The 27,908-nt window shown below is 38.0% G+C and overlaps 1 protein-coding gene across 2 annotated transcripts in view; it reads left to right on the forward strand.

The window, feature by feature from the left end:
* The window catches only part of SORBS2 (sorbin and SH3 domain containing 2), a 147,081-nt gene that overhangs the window by 81,393 nt on the left and 37,780 nt on the right, over window positions 1-27,908 (forward strand). The window contains exons 8-16 of one of the 2 annotated variants that reach the window (XM_009330659.1): window positions 1,123-1,158; window positions 6,586-6,730; window positions 8,808-8,983; window positions 14,113-14,179; window positions 15,285-15,329; window positions 16,541-16,727; window positions 19,863-19,977; window positions 25,453-25,536; window positions 27,666-27,722. In XM_009330659.1, the coding sequence (XP_009328934.1) occupies window positions 1,123-1,158; window positions 6,586-6,730; window positions 8,808-8,983; window positions 14,113-14,179; window positions 15,285-15,329; window positions 16,541-16,727; window positions 19,863-19,977; window positions 25,453-25,536; window positions 27,666-27,722 (912 nt within the window). Of the gene's footprint in view, window positions 1-1,122; window positions 1,159-6,585; window positions 6,731-8,807; window positions 8,984-9,790; window positions 9,815-14,112; window positions 14,180-15,284; window positions 15,330-16,540; window positions 16,728-19,862; window positions 19,978-25,452; window positions 25,537-27,665; window positions 27,723-27,908 lie in introns of those variants that run through there. The other variant, XM_009330660.1, reaches the window with a different exon arrangement.

The raw sequence follows: 27,908 nt of genomic DNA on the forward strand, positions 1-27,908 counted from the left end.
CCCTATCAAAAGTGAAACCATTAGTGCTGAAGTAGGCCGTATTTTGACGTACTTCAGGAATTGATTGAAAGCTTGTGGCTAACAGGCAGTATAGAAGGATTTGTGCAGCTGTTTAACAAAGATTGGATGCCAACATGCTTTTCATGTATCTTTAATTCAAAAAGAAGTTACAGATGCAAAAAGCCAGTTTCAGGACTAGTTTAAACCCAGTGTCCTGTGTCTGGATTGCAATAACAGAACATAAAGCTCATACGTTGTGTGGCAGTTTCCAGAAGCACTCTCATGAGGACCTTCCCTTATACTTTTAAGGAATTATGCTGAAGCCAAACAATTAGCGTGTTTTGTTTCAGTACGAAGTCATCCCTGTCCTTTTCTTGTGCTCCCAATCTTTGTTGTTCCTCAGATTTATACTGGTTATCCTAACAATCCTTGTGTCCTCTAATGTTGAAAAGACTCCTATGCGTACACCTTATGCAGTAGGCTGACAGGGTGCTTCCAGGGTGCTTGGAAATTCTAAGATCATCCAAACATTTTTATTAGAGAGGCAGTGGAGAAGATGTATTCAGTCACAAGAGGCAAAAAAGTCCACAACCTATTGCTTGCAGATCATATGAATATTCAATATTAGTGTTCCCATTTAGCTTGCAGTCCTGCCCATCTGTATATTACAGTTAATTTCAAAATGATACCCGTCCTTTGACACAAAAGAGAGCAACATTTACAGAAATCAGACTTGCAGATCCTTTTTTCCTTTTACAAACAAAGTGAACATGGCATTCTCTAGCCTCATATTTATGTAAAGTATAAAATAGTGTGAACCTTCTCGATGCACAACTGAGTTCATTAATATATGCAGTACATTATGAGTATTCATCCCCAGCACACTATGGTTTCTGGCATTGCTTCCACTAGTATTTGATGCATTCATTTCTTTCATGTTTTCCTACTTTAATATAGAGCGTGGTTGATTTATTTCCTAATCCATGTGAATGTGAACTTCCTCGGGCTGCTGAAAAACTTACGCTTTTGTAATTCTCCTACACACAGCAAGAGGCAAAGGGAAAAGGTTTTTATTCATTTGGTAATCTGTTTCTTTTCTTATTTTTTTTCCTCAAATCTCAGCTTGGAAACCAGAAAGTAACTGCCCCTGTGATGGAGGTAAATGCTTCACAGACACACAGACAAACAGCAACAGAAGCTTCTCCACTGCCTCTTCCTCCTCCTGTGGTACCAGTTAACAGAGCCTCTTTCTCACCAGACAGTGGCACCCATCTAGTACCATGTTCTTTGCCAACGCTTGATGATTTTTTGCCTTCACGCTTTTACAAAACCCCAGCCCTTTCACAATTTTCATATAAATGCCCATACCTAGCTTCTGAAAGTATTATCCGCAGGAACGAAACAGCCTCTGTAAGCACAGATTCTGCCATGAGTGAGTGCTCCTCCTGCACAGTGAGTGAGTCCTCCACAGCCATTCTAGATGAGCTGCAGACTTGTAGCTATGATACTACTGACTGCTCTGAAACACCTTCCCCAACCTTGAGCCAGATGTCTGCTGTGTCAGATGGCACCACCTTAACCAACACTGCTGCCACTTCTCATGTAATTATGCTTCCTTTTTTCCTCCTCCATTTTGTTCAAACAGGTTGTCAAAGGGGAAAGGAATTCAAATTTGTCTGTTATCCCGTTACACAGACAAGTATTCCGTTAGTAGTTTTCTGTGTTCGCAGTCTGACAGTATGTTTTGCAACAGTTGTTTAAAAAAAATCATTGGCATAGCAGATTTGGTAATAGGAAAATGATGCTAAGTTGTTGCACAGTTGTATGGTCAGCTAAGGTGTATCAAACACTTTGCTTAAAATAAATGAAAATAGATTCAATAAATATCTGTTCCAAATGCATTAAAAGCAAGCAGTCTGTAGAGTTTGAAGAGATTTGTTTAAAATATTGTTAGCAACTTACAGGTTTGTGGAGTTTATAGCCTCTGGGCTACCACCTTTTTTGGTTTATACTGAGGTACAGATTTCAATAATATAACTTCTAAATTCATAGTAAATGCTCGCAATATTTAACACAGTTTTTTCCCCAGCCATGACCACTGACTGCACAAAACTGTTTTTCTCTCCTCTAACTAACCTTTTCCTCTCCTAAGCACAGTTTCTTACAGGAGTGAACTTCATAAATAATCTTGTAGTACCCAAGTGTCCTGTTACTTTTCTCTTGGTTAAGTCAAGGAAAAAACCAGCATGCAATTAGACATTTTGTACGTACATTCACTTTTCTGTGCCTTAGTACACTCATATATGGGTAGAAAGAAGGCATGGAATTTGGGTCAAATCCAGATCACTTCTGATTTCTTTTGAGATTATCTGCATGATTAAAATGAGTCAGAACAAAGCCTTCATTTAAATTGAGTAACTCATTGCTGACTTGCAAAACAGAGAGATGTTCTAAGACCAAAGTTTCACTGGGTGACAACAGTGTTCAAACTTTGTACAAATACTTCAGCATGCTATCATTTTCAAGTCTGAAAAGAACAAATGGTGTATATATTTATAAAGTTTCATGTATATTTTATAAAAACTGTTTTGACCCCAAACTTGCACCTAGTCACCTGGAAAGTCAACGATCTGTTGTCAGTGCTCTGGATGCTGTTAAAAAAATAATATTAATAACAGGCATGTAAAAGCTGTCATTCCTAACTCTTGTCACACAGCTCTGAAACCTTTTTTTTTTTTTTAAATAATCAGTACTGTGAATCTGCATACAGCCCAGTAGTTGTAACCAAAGATACCATAATCAATATAGACTGATTCGTGTAAATAAGGCACAATCACTACATGACCGTTTACTAGCTATGGGAAGAATGCAACATTTATGTTTTCTTCTCACCTACTTCTAAAATAATCAGCTAACTGTATTTGTTTTCTTTGAGCACCATTTTTGTAAGCTAAAGTGAACAGTCCTTCCCTCTTTCCTTTTTTGGGTAGTCTCCCTGTAGAGGGTTATGTTATGGTCAGGTCTGACCACCACTTTCTCTCTTAGACATGGCAGGGATGAGCATAACAGTTGTTCACCATTAATGGACAAAGAGAAAGGATGAGTCTTCCACCAAAGGACAAAAATCTCCAAACAGTCCTAAGAGCCCCACAGAAATGAAACTGCTGGCAAGACCCACCTCTGCAGTGCAGAAAAGTCTTCATCTCCCATCCTCTGTAGAGGAGGGCCAGATGGCTATAAACGTATCCGTGAAATGAGAAAATTATGTGGAAGTTGGTGGCCCACACACATGTGCTGCTAGTGGCTCTACTCCTGTAATGATCTTCATTCTCAAAGGAGACTCCTGTTGGTTTTGTAGATGAAAACTGCTCAGAGAACAATAAAAGTAATAGAGGATTGTGCCATCCAGCACTGTGCCTGCATAAGACGGAACCATGTTTTCAAAGATGTTATGTCCTCATTGGGGATGTTTGTTTATCTTGAGGTCCTTAATGAGAGGTTAGGCAAAAAGGTTTTACTAGCAGATCTTCTAAGAAACAGCGTCAGGAAGAGCTGAATCCACAAAATTGTAAAATATTCCAGGCAAAAGGCAGAGCTAAACATAAAACTGTGGTTAATTGGCCATACTTTTAGTCACAGATTACAGCTTCTTTGAAAACCTGAAGTGTGAGAATTGTAAGTCCTATTTGGGCTTATGCTTAGAACTGGAGTTAAAATCGGAAAACAGCTGGTTTTGGAAACTCTTTTTTCTGATTCTATTCCAATTATGAACATTTCCCTTATAAAGTAATTCTTATGGGTTCTTTTTGTTTATGTAGTTTAAAATTGTGGAATCTAATGGAAACTTGGAAATGGAAGTACACATTAGATTTTGCCTTTTCCCAGGTTCCGGGACTGTCTCGAGCTTCAAGAATTGATCCTGAGTATTTCAGCCTAATTCAGTGTCTTGAGGCCAGGGGTGTGCTGTGCAGCATTGTCGCACAAAACTGCTCAGACATCCATAATGGGACCTCTTTCCGTTTGCTGCCTGCCTCAGCAGAAAGTTAGAAAGCAGCTCCAGTCCCAAATAGATGCTTTTCTCTGCTCTGATTCAGAAGTCCAGAGAGCTGCTCTTTCTGATGCTCAGGCAAATTAAATGAAGTTTAAACCTGGTACCTAGGAGGAATCTTTACAAGAGCTTGATTACCTAGCAGCAGAAGTAGGTGGCTTTGCTAGTAGCGGAGCACAGGTAAAGTATACTGGAGAAAATAATAAATGGAGGAGCCTAGGGAAACGAACAGCATGAAAGAGATGGGGATTATCTTCCCAGTAAGCTGGGAAATAGGTGCATTTTGGTGAAATAGTTATTTTCTCTATCATCTTATTTTCCCACAAAGGAGATTACCTAAGAAAGTAAAAGGTCTATTTCACGAATGGGCATCTTAAAGACTTCACTTCCTTGTAAAATCTGGGAACAAACTCTGTCACCTGGAACTAAAGCATGACATTCTCAGATTGAAACGTCAATAGCTCCCAAATGATTCCAAGGGCAGGAAAAGGCCCTTGGAACTTGAAACTTTGCAAAACTGTCTTTTATAGCTAACCCTCTCACCAGTGCAAGATGCATCAGATAAAGAAATGCAATAGCCACCTTCACGGAAACTTTCCTCGAAGAGAAAGTCATTAGGAACTAAGAAATTATAGCTGAGCTGGTATCCTCTCTAAAACCTTTAGAAGCAAACCCAAAAATGTCATATATGGACATGCCACATATACATTTATGACTGATGTCCGTCAGCTCCTTGTGTGGATCCTGTTTTCATAATATTGTGTACTACTTAGTGTAAGAGCCTTACTGTCTAACCCAGCTATTTGGTAAAGCCTATCACAGGAATATCTTAATTTTTTTATTATAGAAATTCATAGGAGTAGCTTTCTAGTCTACAGAGAACTCACACTAGTTCTGCTCCTCTCTTCAGAGAAACAAAAGCCATGGTAAATGAGTAAGAAGGTGTAAGGTTCCAGACATAGTTGCACCCTGCCTTCCTTAGAAACAAGCTTTCCCAAAAAGACAATATGCAGGAAAAGAGAACGGGTGAACCCCTGAAGTAGGGTAGAGATGGCTGGCCTCATCTAGGAACCTCAGCTGAAAACATGCCTTCGTACCTCTTGAAATGCTATCTTTGAGCTCATGTAGCTTTTGTATTCTTACTGCTCCAAGTTCTTTTGGAAGGGAGGATGGTGTGAGAAAAGCCAACTTAGTTTACATTTTGGTTCTTGACTTTATTAAGAGAGGAAACATTTAAACACAAAAGTTTTAATGGAGACATCACCACAACACAGACTTTACAGCTCAGTTCTGAAAACAGGCATCCTTAAAATGAAAAAGCCCTGAATGCATCTAGGAGTTCACATGCTGTCTGCATAGGAGCCAGAATTTGTTTTGCTCTCTTAGCTATTGGAGGCCAAGACATTAAAAATTTCAGATCAAATCAGTAATCTCCAAAATACAAATGTATACAAGAGGTCATGAACCATTTCATTTTTAAATGCAAAAATAATATGCCTTTTAACACATTTTTACTTACGCTTTGCTGCTTGAGATAGTCTCATGTTTTACATTTACAGCATGTTTTAGTTATTCTCTTTTGTTACATAAGATCGAGCGAAGTTTGTAGCACTTCTGATTTTGTTCAGATTTAAAGAAGAGTTCTGCATTAAAAGAGATGTTACAGAGAGCTTCGCTCCCTTTTCCGCTGAAATATTCACTACCCCCTCATTTCATTCAATGCTTTCCCAATATTTCTGTTTTGATCCTTGCAATACTCCCCATAAAAGTGCTACAGCCCAGATGTGGGGATTCTAAACGTGGGGGCAGGGAAGCAGATTGTTTCAGAAGTACCTCTTGTGACTAAAGCCTAAATGGCTTGTGATGCTGCTATACTGCCAGTTTACTTAGCTTTCCCATTTTTTTTATTTTGTTCGGTTGTTTTGTGGTTGTGGGTTTTTTTTATTGGTGCTATTTAGTTTTATTGTGATAGATTACATATCAGCATCCCACAGTCACTCCAGCTGGCTTGCATTTTTTAAAGAAGCCTTGGCTCACTCTTTTTAGCTAGTCTTAATGAGACTTTTCCCTTCGGTCTGCACAGAAGTTCCCATTAATATCAATAGGGCTTGAGCATGTGCATTAAGGGAATATGTCTCTTGGAGTGAGTGATCTGTGGCAGGCAGTCTTTGTCACACAACGAGAGGAACTTTTACTGCCATCTTCATTTTATATTGCTGTCAGACCTCTGCAGACCTTGTTTGTGCCGTCTTCGTTGCCTTGACCATGGTCTTTCTGTCACCTTCCCATGACTTCAGCATGCTTCACAGACGGCACATACAAGGAGAGAAGGGGGGGAGGCACAAGGTATATAAGGAACACATTCTGCTCCCCTTGTGATGAGTTTTGTGTTTCAGTGAACGCAGATGCCATTATGGCTAGGTACCTGACAACCGGTAATTGTCGCGTGGATGACAGTCTTGCATCACTCGTTGTTTGGGATGGCAGTCGGAGGGCTTTGTGTGTAGTTTAATGGGATATTGTTTTGTTTCTCTCAGGCTCAGATCACAGTGAATGGGAACTCTGGCACTGCTGCCAGCCCAGTGAGTCACTTTCAAAGGCCTTTTTCCCCTTCTTCAGCTTACCCTCCACCAGCTTCGCTCAATTCCAACATTGTTATCATGCAGCATGGCAGGATGATGGGTAAGCCTCACACAGAATGTTTGCTTTATACATTACGCAATGTATTCCAGTTCATGTTGCAAAGATTGCAAACAATTGCAGAGTGCTTCATATCCATAATGAAGGTATTGTCTATTCATCTACCTTGGGAAGTAAATGCAAAAAAATAATAGCATTTATTGTTAGATACAGTAGTGATCCTGAACTGGAGTTACTATTAAATTTTATTACTTATGTGTGTGAGAATGACCTCTTGCCACCTTTCTACTAGCTTTACCGAGGAAAGAGCATATATCAAAATAACTCAACCTGTGCAGCCCCTTCAGGTTTTGCCTTCTTTAAGAAATCAAGGGCCAACTTTGTACATTGGTTCTCCCCACAACTCTCGTAATCTTCATTAGAAATACTGCCAACAAAGGGTGGGCTCTGGGCTTTTAAACACCTAAAGCCGTGTCAATCTGTAATTTGTTTATGTATTTTTTTGTAGGGCGTTGTTAATTTTTATTTTAAAAATACATGATCAGCCTTAGAAAGGAGCTTTGCCAGTATAATCCAATTTTGCCAGAACAATCATTTGCTTGCTGCTTTTTCTACCAGTGTTTTGCGTATTCAGATAAGACTATAGATGCAAAATAATTTGAATGTGATCCTGGAGTTTACTTTTTTGTTGTGCATGCGGGGAAATTAGGTGACAGTTCTCACTCTGAGACTTACAGCTTAGACAAATGTTGCTATCCCTATCATAGCGATAAGTACAAAAACTGTACTATGGGTTTCTCCACATCCCAGAATTCTAGATTCTTTGATTGCTTCCAGTTTGCTGATCTAAAGGCTTATCAATTCTGTTTTGGATATACCTGAAATAAGTAAAGTGTTCTCCCATGACTTTTACTCTTGTATGATGCTGAAGTTCTGTGTTCCACAGTAACAGCCTGATTTATTTCTCCTTGCTCATGTAAAAATCCCACTGATGGCCTCAGTTTGAGGCTTATGAAGAATGAAGGATCAAATCCAAATTGTTTTCTAAATTTAACATCATGCATTTTGGGAAAAAGGCCCAAATATTCAGACATTTGCCACGCAGAGTTGCCCCTCGCCATATATGTGTAGCACTGGATTATTTACGGGATTTCAAACTTGAGTAAATAGCTGAAACAGCCATGCCAAATCCAGCTCTCTGCAGTAGGAGTGAGCAGAAATATTCAAATTAAAATTAGAGCTTTTAGTCACCAGAGCTCCTTTTGCTGATTTATATTACAATTCAAATATTTTGCTTCAGAAGAATCAATAGATGTTAATGTCACACAAAAGGCAATTGTAATCTTCACCAGTAGTGTTAGAATATTTATTTTTACTCCCTACATTCATTTATCCTGCTGTGAATATTGCAAGTCACCACAAACCAATAACAGCCTGCACAGTTCAACTGAAGTATTGTAGGTGGATCATCAGATTGCTCTACAGGTGCCAAGTTACTGAGGTCCATTTTTACGGATTATATGTAGAGGCACTTAAACATACCAACATAACTTTAAGGGGCAAAAATTATACGTCAGAATTTGTTTTTTAAAAATATTCATGCATCAATACAATGTTTCTAAACACATCACATAAGTCTTTGTGGAGGGCTGATTGGAATCTGTTGCTGTGCTTACAGAATAGCAATTTTCTACATTTTGCTAGATTTTGGGGGGGAGAAGTTTCGAAATTACATCACTAGTTTTAAAGAATGGATAGGAAAGGTGCAAGGGTTTGATTTATAAGAAAAAGGCTGCTGCCACTATTTCTCAATAGATTTTTCTGAGTTTGCGGGTTTTTTCTTTCTGTTTATGAGCAAGATGCTGTGAAAAAGTACCTCTAATCTAAGAAGATCTGAGTTGAATAGCCCGTCTAGTCCTTAAATAAGTTTATAATTCTGTTAATGTAACATTAAGTAGGGCAAAGCCCCAGCTAAGAGGATATTTTTAAGTGGTCTATATGTATGTGGTTAAGATTTTTGTCACTCTCTTTACAGCATACTGAAATAGGGAAGCGTGTTATAACTGCCAAGTATGATTATTATATCGTTATACAATATTCCGTCATGTTATCTTTGCAGAGTCCACAGAGACATACTCACAGCATGTTCAGACTGTTGGCAGCACCACCACCACCAGTACAATACCAATCTGTAGATCCTCAGAAGAAGAAAAAAAAATTACAGTCATTAAAGCTCCACATTATGCAGGGATTGGCCCGGTAGATGAATCTGGAATCCCCACGGCAATTAGAACGGTAGGAAATTCTGGGGAATCTGTGTATGAACTCATACAATGAATTGATTGTTGGTAATGGGTTTTTCACATTCTTCAAGTCTTATATAATGTGGAATACAGTGTGCGTAATCAGCGAGCTCATGAATATAATATTGTGTGTTGACGGAAAAGGAAAATGCTGATGGGAGCATAATTGGGCAACCTCATGCTTCTAGTTTTAATTAGAAGTAGCCAAAACTTTGTGTCTCTTTCTTGCTTCTCTTGCAGTTCTTGCCTTTTGGAGATATGCAGTAATTGCATTTGTTTTGTCATTTCTAAAATAAAGTTTATACATAATATATATATGCGTGCATGCAAGTATACATATATACATATGTGTGTGTGTATATATATGTAAAAATCTCACCCTTCTGCATTTTGAGGGACGGTGGTTCTCCTGTCATCAGGGTAGTGTAGAAATGAATAGTTTCGTTCTGATAATAATCTAAGTGACTAGTATTTTTGTGGAAGTGCAATGTATAACCATTGTGCCCTTGTGTGACACGCAAACGAACAGCGTGGAAGCCCTTTCATTGTGACTAGCCCAGTTTTGATCCCCTGCCACTAGTCACTGCTTGAGTGGTCCCAGGATGTCGAACTGAAGAGTTTTGTTTTCACTATGCTGAAGCATTCTTTCCACTGCGCTGTCAGGGCAGCCTCTTCTGGCTGGTCCGGAGAGCCCAGTGGCAGCTGCACTAGGTCTGTAAGGGAAGTGCGTACTGGCCTTCCCAGCCGGAGGAGAAGCGCCGTGCCAGTCGGAGAAAGAGTGAGAAGAGTGGGAGCCAGGATGAAAGCGGCAGAGCCCTTGCAGGTGAAGTCTTTGTGAGGTGCAAGGACGTAGCAGCTGTTGGATGTATGCTCTCCGCCAATACTGACGTACAGGGCTGTGTTGTAATTGCCAGGAACTGCTTCAATGGATTGAAAAATTAGGGGGAAAATCAGGAACTGATGGAGAAAAGCAATAGGAAAAAATCAGAATAAGTGGTAAGATGGGGACAATTTTGATAAGAAAGGGGGGAAACTCTGGCATTTCTTGCTTTATTTTTTGACATAAAAAGTAATACGATCGAAATCTTTTAAAAATTAAGAATTTCTTTGCAGCAATGCTCTAGCTTCCTACCCCTTTTTTAAGTAAATATGTCCCTATGCTTTATATAGGATAAAGTAATTATTTGTGTTCTTTTTTTTAATGGCAGATTGATCTAATAAGGTGCATATCAGTTATACGAGACTATAACAGAAATCCCCCTCAAGTGTGCTTAATAGAGTTGGCAATCTGCCAACCTATATTTAACTTTTAGATCATATGGTCTGAGTCTCTCAGATTTTCCCCTAAAAATATAATGTAATTTGAATTAGGACATTTTTCAGCTGGATTTGCTCTGTTTCTTGTTACGTTTCAATTTAAAAATATCTTACAGCTTGTAAACTTAGTATTATAGAAATGATTCTCACAATGAAATATGAGTTAAAAGATTATGCTAGCATGTGCGTGTGGGTGTGTGTCTTGTGTGCCACTTTGTGTCCTTATTCTGCTTTCTTAGGACTTAGCTGGAGGGGAGATTGTTTTCAATATATTGATTTGAGATTACATTTTAAAAGTGCACGAGTATACTTGAGCCCCGTGTACCCCAGTCGCGTAAGAACAAAGGTGATACAGTTGTCAGCAAAAAACTCAAATATGCTGCCCCTTGACACCTCTCAGAAGTGCAGTACTATGCAGAAACATGCAAAAGTGCTATAACTGCGTTTCTCGTGAGCAGTAGAAGGTGGGATCTATCACCTGCTCTTTCCCCAAGGTCAGTGAGCAATCCAAATCGGAATCTTCTCCCAGAAAGTTCAGCCTCACTCCATCTGGAGAGAGAAAGAAGTTTTCAGATTAGTTGACTTTATCGTTGCGTGCAAAGTTTAAAAGTTTCTTATTCTTCCATCTTTAAGAAAATGGCAACAGTCTATCAAAAAGCAATAAATGCAGATTCACGGGGGATAGGTAACATACACACTGTGTTCCAAAACACTATGCTTCTCAATGGTAAGCTTGTAAATAAGAACTTGGGAGTATCTGTATTCCAAATTTGGAGTGCTTTTCAGGAGCAAAGAGATTTTTCAAGCTGTGGTTATCTCCTCCGAATCTGTCTTTACTCTCAGGACATGGTTTGTGACAGCTGTTTAGCCAAGGAAAGCGGAGTGATGTACTCTTCTCTTTCTATTCCTGCAAACCCTCTCTGTCCAAAGCTGCTGAGAGGGGAAGGATTCCTATAAAGCTTTCCCTTCCCTCAGAACCTCCATGCGATGTTAGCATGTTCCCTCCACACCACTTTAGCTCCTGCCAGCTCTGGGAAGTGCAAGTCTGAAGCCTGAAAATTCAGATCATTGTTAAGTTCTGCCACCGTGCCAAGCCCTGCCCCAAAGATGGTGAAATTCCAAGGCATTAAAAATGAAGTCTTTGGAAAAGAGAGAGTAAAATGCTGTTCACTCAGAAAAGCATTCAGTCAAGTGACACCACCAGAGTTTACCACCGACAGGGTCCTAGGAAAGGCAAAAACAGATTAATGGAAAGCAGTATGAGGGCACTGTTTTAGACTATCCAAAACGATTGCTTCATGTCCATCAAAACTAATCTGTATAATGAAAAGGCCTCCATTTACTAAGACTGAAAAAAAAATCAAGGCCCACCAGATTTCTTTTCCGTACTTATTGATGTAATATTTTGGCTAGAAAAAAAAACCAACAGAAGGTGATAAATGCCTCCTTTAATTGCATACTTTCTGATGGATTATTAGAATACTGCAGTGATTATGGACTCTCCTAAGTACCAACTGCAGGTACTTTTTATGTCCTCTTCACGCTCTGGCTGATTGTTCATTCACATATGTTGATACCGTGTTCCAGCATTTAATTGCAACAACTATAATGTATGCAAAGCAGGATGGCATCTGAATGGCTTGGTGCATTGTGAATTCTGCTATTTCCTGAAACAGATGTTGGTATGTGGGATTACTGAACATAAATTGAGAAAATGTATTTTTAAATGAATTTATTCTATTCCTTTATTAGTCCTATCTGGCTTACAATGTAAAGCCAAATTATTGGCTGAGGCTTTAAACCCCTGGGTGGGGGTTGGGGGGGAGATGATGAGAGAAAAACGTTCAAATGTCCAGAAAGATGTTGGGAGACCTTCTTCTCTGGTCACATGGGGGCTTCTCCATACCTGATCTCTCTGTGGAAGCCTCCTGTGGATTTGTGGAGGACCTGACTGATAAGGAGGATCCGGCAAAGAGATATCTACGCACCTTTGTCCCTTGACAAACAGTAGGGTCATAGCAGTAATATTTATGCACTGTTTCAAATCTATTCACCTATCACCAATTCAAGCTCTATTGGAAGACTCTTTTTGGCCCAATACGATCAGAAAGGCAGTTGTGGCGTCATGGGACCATTGCAGGTTTGTACTGCTGTGGGAAATGAGGAGTACCACGGAGGTTATACCCATCAGCATGAATTCCTTCAGACCTTCTGGACTTCCTTGTAAACTTTTGAACATATAAGATCTTGGAGCACCAAATAGCATACTTGTTTCAAATCCAGCTAAATTATTCTTACCAGAGTTCCGCTAGTATAGCTGTTTAATAGCTTTAGGGAAACAATGTTAAAATGGTCCAAATCTGCTTCTGAATATCTTCTCTTTGGCAGAAGTCAGGAATGTTGGTAGGGACCTGATCTTGATACAAAACTGTGTCTCCTTCATTTCTATCTTGCAAGCAGGTCTGGGTGAAAAGCATAACCTGCTGCTTAAATTTCTTTCTTCCCCAGCAGATCCCCGAGTTCTTCAGTTGACTATCAGCTCTTCTTTTAAACAAATTTTTTTTAAAATGTCATTTAGTAGCAATTTTATGAGAACTCATATTGATTCCTCAAAATATGGGAGCATTTTCTGCCTAGTCCCTTATAGTAAGAGCTCACCATGTTAACAAAACAGATTAATTATGTACAGTAACTGTAAGAAGTATTTAGGGCAAAAGTGTGATTCGCTAAAGATGGCATGGAGCCAGGTGAACACACTCAGATCTGTGGGTTATTTTGTAGAGAATTTGTGGATTTTCACTTTTCATGGTAAAGAGGAGTGGGCAGAGTGAATGCAGACTTAGTATTAGCTAATGCAAGATAATGCACATCAAGAGGAGTCTTTTGAATTCTCCCTGTGCACCATGAGGTTTGAAGATAATTTTGTACATCTGCATTAAAACTTTTGCTTTTCTGACTACTGTGGAACAAGTAAAATTTTAGGACCTAAGAAGAGTAATACTGAAAACACGTTTGCCTTTCTATTATCTCCTTTTCTGAAATACTATCATTCTATCTCAAAGAAAATTTCAGCAAAAGAGAAAATGCAGAAGGGTAGGAGAGAAAAATAATTAGAAGCATGAGCAAATGTTGATATGAGGAGAGTTTGGGAACTTTGGGATTGCTTAGTCTACAAAAGTAAGGATAAGTATAATTTAATGAGTGGTTATTGTATTCACTTTTCTCAAAATAACTTAATGTTAAGTTGCCTGGAAAGGGAATTTAAACCTGATAAAAGGAAATACTGTTTGTTTACAGTCCACACATTAACTCTTAAATATAGTGTTGTCTTAATTCTTTTCTCTGTAGTATTCCAAAGTTTTTTTGCATTATTTAACAGTTACATTTTGTAGATAATTTAAGTTGGAAATTGCCAGGAGTTCAAAAGAAGCTCTTTTTACATGCTTGTAATTGCTGAGGTGTTTGTATTTTCATGTGAAGTAACTAGCGTTCATCGCTGTCAAATATAGGCCACTAAGAAGATAAACTCTTGATCTTGCACTAATTCCTGTGTTCCTAACCATTGTGCCCTCCAAGATCAGAGTCCAAAATTGACGCAGTCTTCAGTGTCTTCCAGAACTTGTTACAGAAATTCCTAGATGAAAAGCATAAATACACCATTTGAAATAGATGCTATGAAAATGATTATATTAAATAGGGGACAAAACATAATAGACTTTGTGTCCAGAATAACATTAAATGTCTGATCAGATCTGTACACATTTTTATGTTTTTGTTAATTGTTAAAAACTGTATTTTATTTAGACAGTTGACAGGCCGAAGGATTGGTACAAGACAATGTTCAAGCAAATCCATATGGTTCATAAGCCTGGTAAGTATGCTTTTGTCTTGGCTGGGTGGTTCTCAGTCATATTAAAAAAGGCACTTTTCTGCATTTTGATTGTCTGCCATGTGAAAATACAAGCATTCACCGAGTGTCAGATAATGAATCAAATCTAATGGGTAAATTCGATGATAGATTTTACTGTAGCGAGCGCTATTTTCCTCTGCTAAAGGCTGAAAATTTCTAATAGGTTTATTTTATTACTAAAACTAAATAAAAATTAAAGTGATCAGGATAGGTATGCAATCAGTATGATGCCATGTCACTGGGGAGCTCAGTGAAGTGATCCTCATCTCCAGTTTGAGGGATGAGAAATTGGCCACTGTAAATCTCCTACCATACCAGGTTTCTTACGGAGAGCTCGTGTATTAGAACAGCATGGGCTAGTAAACAGGCTGTTTTGAGGATACATTTTCTATCTGAATTGCATCTTTTTCATCGAATGTCTTATTTGGTTCTGCTGACATGGAGCTTTGGTGACATTACTAGCTTTAGAGTTAACGTTCTTTATCATGGTCACCACCAAGGATGTCAAGAAACTTTATAAATGACAATTATGCTCATTACACCTCTGGAAGGAAGGAGACTTTATTCATCTGAGGTAGAGCTTGCATTCAGTATGGTCACACAGAATGTTAGTGGGAGAATAAAAAATGTAAGCAGGAAAATTTTGGCTTACGAGGTCTATTTTGAACACTAGTCACATAGCAGATATTTGAGGTTGCTTTTTGTGATAGGAACAACAACTTAATAGTCTCTAGTAGAGGAGAGCTGACAAAAGGAAGACATTGAGCTTGGGGAAGGGAGAAGAACAGACAAAAAGCTATAATTTGCAATTCGGTGCTAACCAGTAAGTACACAATATGGGTGCTATGACCAGAAGATACCATTTTACCAATAAGAAGGTAAAAATAGCCTATGGTAAGTATAATGGGAAGAGAGAGTCTTCAGAAAACACGTATGAGAGGAGGAAAAGAAATACAGTGCTTGATTGCCTACCAATCTTCTGTTTGTATTTGCAAAAACAAAGCTGCATTGCTGTGATAAACTGGCACGTATTGCACTACTGTAACATGTATATTTCTTTTTGTAGATGACGACACAGACATGTATAATACCGCATATGCATACAGTACTGGTAGGAATTACTCCCTCACTTCAAAATTAGTCTTTTGTTAATGTCAGCAAGTAACAGGGGTAGTTAACTGTTCATGCTCGCTTTTATAATGCTTATATAAACACTTTTTATTGTCTTGTTTGATCCCAGTTGGTGTTTTTTCATGCCTTTATTCCCAAATGAAACAAAGTTTAATTTTGGTTTCATTCTTACCACAGAAATTAATTGCAGCTGTGGGCCTCTTACTGCAGATGGGATACACTGTAATACTGTAGTTTCTTGATTACATTGCATTTATTTTCACTAGTGATTGTGAGTAACACAGCCTTTCCTTATCAAAATGAAAAGGGAACTAGGAACTACTGTGTGAAAGTACAAATGCTAATTACTGACATGGGAAGACAGAAAGGTTGTACTGAAAACACCTTTTAAAATATGCAGTAAGAGTGCCTAATAAAGATGATTCTGTTTTATGATCTTGTTCATTTTTGCTATAGACACTGGTGTTGGCATTACTTAGCTGCAAGACAGACATATTCATCTAAGATATAGAATTGTTGTGTCTTTCAGAAGCTTATAACCATGTGGTAAAATTATTTACAAAACAAAAATGAAAGGGTGAATAGACTATATGTGCAAAAAACCCATAGAGCCTTGTGCAAAAATGCCATTCAAAACTCTTCCATTTCAGTGTTTGTTGCATTGACATGCTCTCATACTTCCTTTTTCTGTACTGGTGAGAGTATTTGTTGTGGGTCAGTTGAGATCTGTTTGGACTCGTGATCCTCTTCAAGATACACTATTGCCTAGTTGTCCCAGACTAACAGTAATTATTAAAAAAATGAAAAAAACGTGCATTTCCTGCCTCTTCTCTTCCTTCTGAACATAGAACAACTGAGAGGCAGGATGAGCCTGGGGATTAATTACAGGCTGTCCTTAACAGCTCTGATGGATATATACAGCCATTAACTTCTCCCCCCCTCAAATTAATCATTAATTTATTTTAACTATACTGCACTTTATCTGTGTGTTTGTAGTTTTATATAGAAATATATAAAAAGTATTCTAATGAGCTACACAGTATGCAGCAACGTACTTTTAAAAATGCATTTACACATTTTCATAACCTTGCAGCTTTATTGAGTAACTGTGGGCTCTTGTAGCATTCCGTGTTGTGTTTTATTAAAACTCATCCTCATGCTGTGACCATTTCTGGTTTTGTTTTACGTTAGGTAGCTACAGCCCATCCTTCTCTGCTCAGGCGCACCCAGCTGCAAAGACGCAGACATACAGACCATTGTCTAAAAGCGCTTCTGAAGGTAGCTCCGATGCCTTTAAGGTCTCATCCCCTCTACCACCTCCACATGTGCCGCCTCCAGTACCACCGCATCGTCTGAGGGAAAGGTCTACACCAGAAAAGTAAGTTAGCACGTTTTCAAAAAGTGTTCTTCCTGTATTACAGGATATCACAAAGGTTAAAATAGCAGCTATAGAATAATATGACTTCAAGGGCTTTATTCAAGGGACAGTCAGGTGATGAGGGGTAATCTTCATCAGTAGTGTGGGCATCACGCGTGGTGCTGCCATTTCTTCAACACGCTGAAGAAGTGCTTATTCTTACAAGTGATACCACCATGAGCATTTAAGATTTTCGTTCTCATTAGCGGGATCGTCCTGCTTATTGTGTTTCAGAACAATCTGTGCTCTAGCAGCTGTCTTGAATAGTTAGTCTCTGAGCAGGAAAGGCTATTTATGGTATCCAGCAGCGAAGAGAAAGGATCTAAAAGATGTTGTAAATTGAAATTCAAGGAAGAGCAAAACTGTAAGAGTGTAGCAGTCAACCCATGTTTCCCCAGAGCTCAGAAGTGCTTTATTTCCCCATTCTTTCAATCTCCATCTCTATCTTGGTAGACCAAGAAGGTGTTTACAGATTAAAGGGGCATTTCAGATTTCTCATGGTTTTCCAGCTTCAAACTTGCTGCACAAAACCAGATCCCAGTGGTTAGAGTCCTGTCTGGAAAAGGTTAATACTTAATAACTCGGGAAAGAAATGCTTATCCTTCTGATAAAACCATGCAAAGTGCCCTGCACACAAACTCTATAGACTCTTCAGCATATCTGTAGCTACTAGTTCAAGCAAAAAGCTTTTTCTTTAGTGTTTACATTCATGAATACTACATGTTAATAGAATATTATGTTATTATACATTTATATGTGTGTGTATGTATATATTTTATATATGAAAAGGGTCATTTTTTGTTCCATTTGTGGCTACAAGCCCGCCTCTCTTGGTTACACTCAAGCAACAAAACAGAATTTGCCCATTTTTGTCAGCTTGGACACTGTAAACATTTTTATATGTAGGAATTTAATTATCTTAAACAGTTTCAAATAATTTGCAGATTGAATAAAATATTATGAGAAAAGACCATACTAAGTGTTTAAAGTTGACTATGACTATGGCTTTTTGAAATTTATAGTGGCAATCCAAAAGGTAATCCAGCAGATACACATATTGCAGAGGAAAATGAGATTGCTCGATGGTTACTGATCTTGGCTACTCCTGTTGCTGAGGGCGGGTTGTCAAGAGGAAATGCTAGGGGTTGGAGTTGGGCTACCTCCCAAAGGCCATGAGGTTTGAGTTGTGTTAGCAAGTCATACAGAAGTGTAGATTTTGTTAGCAAGGCACCAAAACGTGGATGATCTTAGCTTTGATCTCTGAAGTTATGTGAGTCATCATCCTCTGCTAGGCCAAATGCCTTGGTCACAGAAACTGAGGCCTGTTGCAGTTCCTTTTGTCAAGCTTGAAAATAACTGCTTCAGCACTGAATTTGGATGTTTAGCCTCTCCTTTTAATCTTCTGCATGATAAGACAGGCAGTGGAAATCTGCGTTCTTCAGGCCAGGGGATGCCAAACATGTTAGTTATGCTTTGCCTGCTGCTGACAGCTATAGCTTGTCAATCTTTTCCTGCCATTGGGAGATTCTTTTTTTAATTGCCTATAAAGCCTGAGTATTTAAAATCTCACATAAGAGGCTTAGGTCCACATGTTTCACCGTTTCATAGCTGGGAGGCAAGATATGGTTTGCATTAACAGTTGGGCTCAAAAATATAGTCCAGAAGGGATTATAGGCTAAACGCTGTAAATGAAGTGAACTGAGTGTGACTCAGAATTTCAGTAGCATCCTTTTTTCTTCAGTGACTTGCAGTATAATGCAACCTGATCAGAACATTTCCATTTTCCTGTTCATTCTCAAAAAATACAACCTTTTCTGCTCTGAAACTAATTTTTTCCTCAGTGAAAATAAACAATAGAGCCATGTAGAACTACTTCCCTTGAAATGTAGGGCATTTTATAAATAGAGGTGTCTGTGTCCCAGAAATTGTACTCACAAACATACTGTAAACAAAAGCTACCCCATAGATTTTTTTAAGGCACGTGACATGTGCCTTATTATGTCAGGTCACATCAAACCAAGTCACATCAGAAAGGCTGATAGAACTGATCGAATTTAATCAGTGTATGCTCTTTCTCATTGTAAATACAGACAATAGCTGATAGGATTTCCCCTTTCCTTTCTCCCATTCTTTGAGTTACTCACAGGTCATTTTACACAGAGATAAATAAAAAGATGTGTGAGCTACAGTTTTCCAAATGCAATGTAGAATCATAGAATCACAGAATCGTTAAGGTTGGAAAAGACCTCTAAGATCATCGAGTCCAACCGTCGCGTAGGCAGTGACAACAAAAACTGCCATGAAAAGGTAGCTCTCACTGTGATAGTAACTAGCTAACTATCCCCCCAAAATGTATAGGTAGCTATTAATATAATGTGGTGAATGACCATAAAAATATAGTAGTAGGAGTTACTTTTTAGTCTTTGCATAGCACTATTAAATTGAAAGCAGCTTTATAATTCTAGAGAAAATGGATAAATTTCTGTTCCCAAGTCAGCTGCCAAATTCTTGTTCTTGTTTATCTATTCAAATTTCCGAGGAAACAGTATACTGCTTACAAGGATATTCAAGAGCAGTTCTACTACGGATCAGGATAAAGATCATCTATTAGATTTTCTCACTGTCTTTTAACATAATTCCTCATTTTTTGTCTCAGAGAATTTTGTAACGTTTTCAATATGGACTTAATAGCATATTGTGTGATGGCAAAAATATCTACCACTTGCCTATATTAGTATAGCGCGTAAAACAAGTATAGTGGATTTGTAGTTTGAGAAGGCATGTCATGGTATTTTGACACAAGTACATCAGGGAAGTTTTTAAACTGGTCTACCGGTTATAACAAAAGTATGAGTGATCACATAGGCTGGACATCTCTAGTAGTTTTCCTGCTGTACTGACTATACCTGCTGTAAACAGGTTAAGATGATACAGTGGTTAAAACATTGGGATGCTAGGCCAGACATTTCACAACTGAAATCTGGGAAGAGAAACCACGCTGAAATTCATTTGGTTTTGCATGTTTCTCTTGCACGGAGCTGTAAAGCAGATGGCGATGACAGTAAATTAACTCAATTGCTCATATTTGTTATTTAGAAATGACTGGGATCCCCCTGACAGAAAGGTAGATACCCGCAAGTTCCGTTCTGAACCAAGAAGTATTTTTGAATATGAGCCGGGAAAGTCGTCAATCCTTGAACATGAAAGACCGGTAAGACACATAAGTGAAATGGGTAATGCAGTAAAGAGCTTTGGTGAAAGGTCATCTTTTTATTATTTGCTACTGATTATAACTACCTAGATGACTATTGAAGGTCCTTTTTCAAATATGATTTTGCAGCAATTTGTCTTTGCTCTTTCCTGATGGTTGGGTTGAAAATGTGAGTTTGGCTTATTTGCTAAACTTAGATCTTTTGGTATTTCCAAGAAATCAAACCACCACTGTGCAAACCTGATGGATGATGAGCAGAACTGTGAATTAATGGAAGCTGCTTTTTCTAGTTGGCAGGCATCTCCAGCACTCATTTTCAGTAGTATTAACAGCACATATGATATCTGATTAATTAATGCGTAAAAATAAACTATTTGCAATTTCAGGATGTGCCTAATTGTACACTTACGGAGATTTTGGTCAAATACTGGTCAAAGTTGCCCAGAGAGGCTGTGGAATCTCCATTTCTGGAGGTGTCAGGACTCACCTGGACACAGCCCTGAGCAACCTGATCTGATTAGACCTGCTTTTAGCAGGAGGTTGGACTAGATGACCTCTGGAGGTCCTTTCCAGCCTCAATTACTCTGTGATTACTGAGTGTACATTAATGTGTAATTAGAAGTCTTTATTCCCGCTTTCTGAATAATGATTGCAGTTGTGGAATTTTTCACAAGCATGTCTGATAAAGCTACACTTAGTGCATGCAAAATGACCGTTAACAGAAGTTTTCATTTGCTGTAAGAGACATTCACCCAGCCTTTCTGATTTACCTTTGTGCTATCGCAATACTTTCTTATTTTAGGAAAACTGTTATGTATCAATGGCAATATTTTCTTTTCTTGGGCTTTTACTCTGAGGTTGGAATGGTTGAGGGAGTCCAGTTTTAAAGAAGGGGTTTATGTAATCAATACTGGAATATTATTTGCTTCTGTATTACATGCTTGTTCACAGAATTTATTTTACTAATTTAAAATAAGTAAAGCAAATAATTGAATTCCAGAATATGTAGTATGTGTGAAACACCTGTACTAAGCACCTTTCCCTTGTGTTTTTGTGCTCTTTGCAGGAATATAATTTTTGTGAGCTAGAAAATACTAAGCTGTGTTTCTGTGAAATTAAGTTCTTGCAGAACTGATGCATTTTTCAAAGAGGAAACTGGCGTTTCTATATGAACTGCTAATCAATCAATATAGCTGAATGGGATTTAGTATTTATTGTGAAGCTGAACTTAACAAATAATTTTATTTAAAAGGTGATGGCATTTGTTCTGAGCACTTTTTTGATTGCTGTGGCTGCATTATACACACTGAGGTCATTTACTGGCCTTCCCAATGCCAAAGAATAACAGCAGATTCGAGTTAAAAATAAGAAAATTACAGTGATGTTTCAAGAATGGCCTCACTTTTCTAATAAATTGCATTTTCTACTAATGTAATGTGAAAAAAATAATTCATATAGGAAATTACAGTGCTGATGAATATGATCATAGATACAATTTTTCAATTTTAGCGAACTAATGAAATCACAAAAAAGTCAGCTTTGCTGACTGTTCCTGAAGCCTTTTTTTTAACTTGCTTATGCATTTTATTTTTGATGTTCTCAATCAAGAGGTTGGATATTGAGCTTTGTTTCGTCCTTAAAACATTTTCTTGCAGAAAAGCCTTAGTCACGTTGTACTTACTGAGCAGCATCAGTCAAGGGCAAGATCACACTTTATCATCTGAAGCTTAGACTAGAAGTTTAGGCTTAGCTGATGTACATACAAGGAAACCTCTTTGTAGAATAAATTTTAAAAGCTGAGGAAATAATATTCATGGACAGAATGGAGAGATTTTTTTGTTTATGTATGATTCAAAAGATGGGAAAACAGGAATTAATGTAGAATACAAGAGGTGAAAGTTGTCTAACACTAGTGTAACGTTATCAACTGATACAAAAATAGTTGAAGTGAGCTATCACAGTTTTATCAGTCTATAATTTCTGCTGCTGATAAAGATGATGTTTAGCTTTATGTATTCAGACACTTCCTTTGGACCACGTTACAAAAAGAAAAAGATTTGGTTTCACTAAAGCATTTGCTTTCCTTGTTTTCATTGAATGGGATAAGGAAAGCAAAACTCACGACTTGTTAAAGGATGATCAGCAGAGTAGGTCAAAATGTTTTTCTGTGTGTCTAGGAAAAGCTGACATCTGAAAACAAAGCATTAGTTCCAAATTCAGATGAAAACTCCAAATTCTCAACTGTGTCAGTACTGCGTGAGTTAAGTCTTTCATCTTGATAATCTTAAAAAACTTGATTTTTTATGTCTGAAAAATTGTTCTGATGATACTGAAAGAAAATATTAATCAAAATATGGAATATAAAAATAAATATAGTTCATTAATATTGTAAAAGATGGACATTTGTAGCATCTGAACTAGAAATTCTTACTTTATTAGTTTTGCCAAAACCAAAAAAGTCAAAGGGATTTTCTCCAGCACTCTAAATCTTAGAATTTTTTTGCTGAAATTAAATCATTTCCATGTCTACAGGATTGCAGTTTTGATTGCAAAATAATCTGGAAAAAAAAAATATTTACAGCAACCTTATATGATAATAAACAGGGCAGATAAGGTTTGAAATATCAGCATTCCCTTTATTGATGTAGGTTTGCTTTTACCTTCTATTCAAGCAGTTTGGGAGACACTTTGTAAGACCAAGCCAAGTTCGGTTTTTTAAGTCAAAATTATTTGTTCATTTTAAGTCTCCTAGAAAGGGAGATAATATAAAAAGGTCCATCAGCAAAATTGAATCTGAAAGCCAAGCGAAATCAATTGCCCATGTATTGATCTTGGTAGCACAGGGAATGCAGAGTCCTCACTAGAACTGCCAGGCAGCGGTGAACTTGCAGACCTTAGTGCTCAGTTTCTTTTTGTTTGCTGCCTTCTGTGGTTCAAGCTGTAAATAAAAGTAGGACTTGTGTGCATGGAATTAGCTTTACACACCTACATGCTCTCATTTTATTTGCACACTACTACATGAGGAGAACTCAAAAACTTAGAAACTACATAAAATACACTACTTCTAGCTTTTTCTTTACAAGAAGAAATGTGGGGGGTTTTAAGCTTTCAACTAATTGTAAGGGTATTTGAAGATAAAAGGGGAGCCAGCTCCCATTCTCATTTTTTCTCTCCTTGGCTAGCTGGGTGGAAGCCCAGCTTGCCTGACGGTGTGTTCTGGCTCCCTCCCTGCAAGAAGGGACACCAGTCCACCAATGTGTAGGTGAGAGGCTGCTGCTATTCAGGTGACTTGGAGGCCCACAAGGGGGGGGCTTGTAAATAATGTCAGTAGGCCTGGATTTGTAGTGCCAACAGCTCCACAATTTCCACACCATATGCATTTCAAGGGATTTATTTATTTATTTTATGGAGATGCACCCAATTGTTGATATTAGCATTGCTGTCTGTGGCAATTAATTCATTGGTATAATATGAAGATTAAAACATGCTATAAATATTTCAACATACCGTAACTTAGTTTGGGGAAATGATGAAAAAGAAATTGTTTAGTCCTGTCTTCTCAGATAATCCAGATCTAAATTGTGGATTTTTTTTTTAAGGTAAGCAAAAAACACTGAATACGGCAAGCATTCTCTGTAATGGGAATTAAGTTGATATATAATGAAGTTATCATCTTCTGCATTGTGAATCTGTCATTTTTTGCCCTCATGCCTTCATCTCTCTGTAGAACAGAATCACGTGTTTTTTCTTAAATCAGTTATAGTCTCTATTAAGGTCTCAAATCTTTACTGGTCAGTTCATGAAACTAATTTCAGTAGTGTTTTTCTACTAAAGACTTAGTATGTATAGTTGAATTGAAACAGGTGTCATTAGTAGTGCTGAATTATGGCTGTCGATGGTGGAAATGTAAGGGCAAAACTCCAGAGCGGCTTCACTTCCTAACCCTATGGAGCACAGCAAGTTGTTCATCGCTGGCATTCACTTCCCACGCTGTTCGCAGGAATAATACTTCCTTTACTTGAAAGGGACATTGTGAAGATAAATCTGTAAAACAACAGTTGGTGTCCAGATATTGCATGAACAGCTCATAGGTATGTGAGCACCAAGGTAGTTCAAAAGGGCTGTTGACCTTTCAATAGAGCAAAATTGGCAGTCCATTCCAGTAACATCAAAGGCAGCAAGAAAAGTGCCATAAGAAGTGTAATTACCTGAAATGGTCAAGAGCACGGTGTTATCTCTTGCAGAAAACAGAAATAGCTGCGTGTGATTGCTCTGGGGTGTTGGTGACAGCTTGACTCAGGAGGAAAAAGTGTTACATACTTAATCACCAGTATCATTCTTTATGCAGGACTCTGTCTTCTGCTTTCTAGGTCACACCATAATTAGTGTCTAAGTTCTGATAATTACAGTTGTGGCGGACTAAATTTTGAATTCAGAAATATTTTTAACAAGAGGCTTTCTCTGTTTCAGAGATCCTTAAGCCAACAGTTCACTATAATTCTGTGCTGCATGACAGCTTACATCAGATCCTACAAAGGAACTGGAGCTATTTAGAAAATAATTAATGCAGCCAAGTTTACAGTTGATTAGATATCCCATTGGGAGCTCTACTGTTTTGCACTGTCATGTTTTCATGCTACTTGAATAAATCTGTCAATTATTCTTCTGTTCATTGAAAATTTTTCTTAATGCTATCTTCAATTGCTACTTTATCCCTTTGCTGTGAGAATTTTCAGATGAAAACAATGTATTTCACTGTGGAAAAAAAAGCTTCATTATGTCAACAAGGCTGTGGGAGATAAAGCATTATAAAATACTGCTAAAACGAATATTATGGAATGTATAATTTTTTGTTCCCTATTTTTCACCATAGGATTTAAAATATACCAGTTCCATTTTATATGCTGAAGCGGCTTTTTAATATAGTCACGCCTGCATGATGCATATCGATAATCTCTGCTCAGCACTTGCTTCAAGACAGCGAGATCTGGAATTAACAATGTTTTGTGAGAAGACAAGGAATGACCAAAAGCAATACTGATAAAATTATGTCTTTATTGCTGATCAGATGGGCAATTTCTTGCCTATGCTGAAGATGTCAGTCATTTAAACCATCTTCTTAACAAGAAATCTTTAGTAGCATTAAATGTACTTAAGTAATGCCGTGATGTTGACAGAAGTGGTCAAAAAGCCCTCTTAGCTTTAAAAGAGTAATTTTAAAATGTTTAACATCTTCCAGTCATTGGAAGAACAGCGACGAAAAGAAAAGTATTAAAGCTACCAGCCAATGACAGCTCTTGAACAAGAATATTCTCTATCTGTCTTAGATACCATCTTCATTCTTTGATTTTATTCCATTCCTTTCCCCATATTTGTTTTGTGTTTGTGTGTGTTTGTTGTTAAAGTGACATGGCATTTCTAGCACTTTGCTCAGTGTGTGCCTTTTCCTTCCCTTTTACTTCACAACTGCTCCAGACTGATCGCATAAACCCAGATGACATAGATTTAGAAAACGAACCCTGGTATAAATTCTTTTCAGAACTGGAGTTTGGACGTCCGGTAAGTGAGGACAGAATATTAATATTTAAACATTAGGAACAATATTTTTATAATGAGGAATTTACAAATTACCGAATTCAGCAAACATATGCCAGTAAAGTTAATATGGTTTTTTTCGAGAAAGGTCAATAAAGTCATCTCATGCATATAACTATTACTTTTCAAGTGGACCCTTAACTTGCCAGAGTAATGGCTTTAATAGCCTTAATACGGACTACATATTAGACAAGTAGTAGTGTGTAAATATTTAAGAACAAGACAAATCGCATGTTACGCAGGGATGTTTACTAGTCTCCCTAAATCTTTTGCATTTGGCTGGATTATTTTTGAACAATCTTTCAGAACAGGAAAACATGTCAGTTTGCATTAGGGATGCTAAACTATAAATCATGTCTTTTACTTGAAGGAATGTGTCTACATTTAAATGCACACAGCCGTATACAAATTGCTGACGGCAGTAAGTACTGATATTTTTTCCTTTTTTTCCTCTCTTATATGCATACATGCAGAATACATATTTTGTACCTGAACACAGAGATACAGGTTTGCTCTGTTTTCAAGCTTGGACACCTGCTTGAACAAACAGACTTCAGTTCTGCTCCGATTTTCACAAACAGCCAGGTCCAGAAAAAGGACTCCGGCAAACAGATGCTACCTTAGTCCTACTGCAAGCATTTATGTTTAAAATTACAAACCTGAAAAGCTCCTTTTGGTTGAAACACCTAAACGTCAGATGTACTCAGTTTTTCCCCTTCGGTTGCCTGGGCACGCGCAATTCTTCTCCAAATACCACAGGCTTAATTGGATGTAGGCACCAAAGGCTGTTTATATCTTTTATACAAGGATGAAACAGTAACGTTGTCCTCGAAGCAAGACTGACAACTAGGTCTCACTTCCTCCCTGCACAGTGCCTTAACGACTAGGTTGGAGATGCACCTGCTCTTGCTTTTGCACACACCCTCTCTGGCTCTGTGGAGCTCAAATTCTTTCCGGAACGCTCTAACATCTTCAGGAAAAAGGATAACAGATGTCTTCATCCCGGAAGAATGTCTAACACGGTGGTTAGAGTACTTTCCAGACAGGTGGAAGATGTGAGTTCAAATCCCCTCAGAAAAAGGAAGGAAGTAAACCCAATCATTCCCTCAGTCTGGTGAAGTATTCCCACAGCTCCCCAGGATCCTGGGCGGCTTGAGGACACAAACCAAAAGCACCTGCCCACAGGCAGGAAATCCCAAAGAGAGATGGCATTTGAGCGTGAGAGTATCAGGATTTAAAACATTCCCATTCTTATCTTTCCCTGTTAGCTAGCGATTCTCTGGAGCCCCCCTCGGCATGCTAACTGCTGACATGCCGGGCTACAGGAGGCGCCTGAGCACTTGACACAGGGCCCTGGCGGGCACTCTGGGAACCAGGTGCCTTACTCCCTTTTTGTAGCTAGCTGTAAGCCAAAATCAGAACGCCCAGCTACTTCAGTGGGAGCAGAAGAGAAAGCAAACCACACACATTCTTTTAAAACTTTAATTTTTTAATCATAACATTTAAAAAAATTACCCATTGAATACCACCTGAAAATAATAAAAAAAAAGTTAAATATATCTGGGTTTAATTTGTTGTCCAGTGGTCTATAATGTATCACATTTTCACTGATTACCTTTTATCTCCTTTTTATCTAGCCATTCAAGATGTTTTGTCATTCCTCCCTCTAGGTGGGCAGAAACAGTCCAGATACGTTCTTCTGATGAACAATATGTCAACAATATTTTACTGATAATGATAACCTGAGAATAGTGTCTCCAGTAAGATAAAGTATATTGAGATTTCCCCAGCAGAACATAACTGCGATGCTTTACACTCTTCTGTCTCATCAGTATTAAAAACTGCTAGTATTGATTCAACCATTCCTGTTGTAAATTTTACCACCTGAAGTTACTAACATTTTATTAAGATGCTTATAATTTAAAAAATATCGTAACACATTCTTCCTTCCATTCTACCCATATGTGTCACTCTTTGTATCTGACGTTGTCAACACTTAGTTTCTAACTGTGTCACCTTCTCCACATGTTTCATTCCTTGCTGCCATTGATTCTACTCCATTTCATCTCTACACTTCTGCTTTTATGATGCAGCCACCTAAAAAGCTTTTGGACTATGTTCAAGACAGTTCTTCTGGTGTTTCCAATGAGGTAAATGAATGATTCTTGTTCAGATGATTCTCTTGGGAAGAAGGGTTGGAGTGCTCGCCGTTTATGTCTTAAGTTTGTTAAAATGTAGTGGTTTCCTTCTGATAGCTGTGAGACATTTCTAATTCACAATCATTGTATCTTTGTCTTCATATCTTTCCAGATCACTAGTGCATTTGGATGTTGATC

The sequence above is a fragment of the Pygoscelis adeliae genome, unplaced genomic scaffold (genome assembly GCF_000699105.1).
Source record: "Pygoscelis adeliae isolate BGI_AS28 unplaced genomic scaffold, ASM69910v1 Scaffold167, whole genome shotgun sequence".
NCBI classification, from domain to species: Eukaryota; Metazoa; Chordata; class Aves; order Sphenisciformes; family Spheniscidae; genus Pygoscelis; species Pygoscelis adeliae.